This window comes from Propithecus coquereli, unplaced genomic scaffold (assembly GCF_000956105.1).
Source record: "Propithecus coquereli isolate 6110/MARCELLA unplaced genomic scaffold, Pcoq_1.0 Scaffold86, whole genome shotgun sequence".
Lineage (NCBI taxonomy): Eukaryota > Metazoa > Chordata > Mammalia > Primates > Indriidae > Propithecus > Propithecus coquereli.
In genome coordinates, this window is record NW_012154840.1 from 1,205,291 (window position 1) to 1,207,830 (window position 2,540).

Consider the following 2,540-nt stretch of genomic DNA (forward strand, 5'->3'; position numbering starts at 1 on the left):
ATGAACAGAAACTTTTCAAAAGAAGACAGAATAATGGCCAGCAAACATGATAAAATGCTCAAATCTTTAATCATCAGGGAAATGCAAATCAAAAGCACAATGAGTGCAATGTGCACCATCCCAGGGATGGACACACTTGAAGCTCGGACTTGGGGGGAAGTGGGGGTGGCAAGGGCATCATATGTAACCTAATCATCCGTACTCCTGTAATATGCTGAAAGAAAAAGAAAAAAAAAAGCACAATGAGATATCACTTAACTCCAGTGAGAATGGCTTTTATCAACAAGTCCTAAAACAATAAATGTTGGTGTGGATGTGGAGAGATAGGAACATTCATACGCCACTGGTGGGACTGCAAACTAGGACAATCTCTATGGAAAGTAATATGGAGATACCTCGAAGAGTTAAAAGTAGAACTACCATTTGATCTAGCAACCCCATTGCTGGGTATCTGCGCAAAGGAAAAAAAAGACATTCTATTAAAAAAAAATCACTAGAATGTTTATAGCAGCACAATTCACAATTGCAAAGATATGGAAACAACCCAAGTGGCCATCAATACATGAGTGGATTAATAAAATGTGACATGTGTATACCATGGAGTTCTACTCAACCACAAAAACAGTGGCAATCTAGCGCCTGTTGGATTGTCTTGGATAGAGCTGGAGTCCATTCTACTAAGTGAAGTATCCCAAGAGTGGAAAAACAAGCACCACATGTACTCACCATCAAATTGGTATTAACTGATCAACACTTATGTGCACATATAGTAGTAACATTCATTGGGTGTCAGGCAGGAGGGAGGGGGGAAGAGGAGATGGGTATATTCACACCTAATGGGTGCGGTGCGCACCGTCTGGGGGTGGACATGCTTGAAGCTCTGACTTGAGCAGGGCAAAGGCAAGGCATGTAACATAAGCATTTGTACCCCTGTAATACGCTGAAAGAATAAAAAAAGACCTGTAGAAACTATAACTATTTATTGAGTGCCTCCTTTGTTCATAAGTATAAAAAACATAAAAAGGTACAGAAAAGGTAGAACAAAGGAATGGAAACTCTTCTAGCAGTATTCTTTCAATTGCCCGTTTTATGTAAAGCTCTGATCTGGAAAACTTTGGTGCCTTTACTCAGAAAGTGATATTTTTCCTTGTTTCTGTTTTAGCTCTGAGAAGTCCAAATATGGACATATTGTCTTCCCCAAACATTGGGCTCCGACGTAATGGTCAAATTGAAGGTGTCCGACAAATGCATAATAATGCTCCTCGGAGCCAGATGGCCACAGAAAGAGATCTCATGGCATGGAGCAGAAGAGTGGTGGTCAACGAACTACATAATGGGGTTAGTAGGTGAGTCAATGAGGTAACATTTATTAAAACAAATTTAAAGCTTTATTTTTTTAGGAAGTAAGTTAAAGTATACTATGTTAATCTGGTAAGTGAAATATTTTTTAATCTAGTTGAGTCATGCATTAGTTTTTCTATATTATCCCCAATTAGTTCACTCCAGAAGAAAGATTTAGCCATTACCTTCAATTTGTTCAACTTTGTGATGAATGTTTTGGGGAATACTGAAAATGTGAAACATGATCTCTGTTCTATGAGCTTATAGATTAGGAGATAAGAATGCAAATAGTATTAAGGAGGAACTCATGAGATAATATGTGATTAAATATGTGAGCGATATATGGACCCTAAATTCAACAGTGGTTCTTAGGAGAAGGCCATTAGCTAGATATTGGAGCAGTTTGGGAGTGCAATTATGTACTAGACCCTAGTGCTTTCAATATGTTTAGAAATGTCATTTAAGTAGATTTCATTTGGTGAAAGGATTTCATTAGTATGAATTTCGAACTTAGAATCCCCATACTTGTTTGTAAACCCTAACATTTGCTATAATAACAACTTCAGATAATCCGTAGAATCTGGGAATAGATTTAGAAAAGAGAAAGGACATCGAAGGAGAACATGTAAAATTCATTTTAATCTAGTATCTCCCTAACCAAGCCTTTTACCAGATAAATAAACCAACAAGTAGCAAAATTAATTTGGTTTCTCCCTTTCTTTTGCTTTCTGCTATAAGTAGGAAATAGTAATAAGAAAAAAAAGGAACATAGCTAATTTATGAACTGAATTCTAACCCCTGGTAGTAGAGCAATTTGAAATACTTCTTTACTTGAAACTTTAAAGTAGAATTGAAAACAAGGACTCAAATAGATATTTGTGCACCATTATTCATTGCAGCATTATTCACAGTAACTAAAATAAACAAAATGTGGTATATCAATACAATGGAATATTAATCAGCTATAAAAGAGAATGAACTTCTGATACTTGCTACAACAAGGATAAACATTGAAAACATCATGCTGAGTTTGAGAAACCAGACACAAAGAGACAAATATTATATGATTCCACTTATATAAAATATCTAGACTAGGTAAATTCATAGAGACATAAAATAGATTAGAGGTTAACAGGGGTGAGGGAAGGAAAAAATGGGGATTTATTCCTTGATGATTTCGGATTTTATCTTTGGAGTGA

At 36.0% G+C, this 2,540-nt stretch overlaps 1 protein-coding gene across 1 annotated transcript in view; it reads left to right on the plus strand.

Moving 5' to 3' along the window:
* BRWD3 (bromodomain and WD repeat domain containing 3) overlaps positions 1-2,540 on the plus strand; it is a 148,316-nt gene that overhangs the window by 98,950 nt on the left and 46,826 nt on the right. Inside the window, 1 exon segment of the mRNA XM_012664071.1 lies at positions 1,163-1,346. Within this exon segment, the coding sequence (XP_012519525.1) occupies positions 1,163-1,346 (184 nt within the window).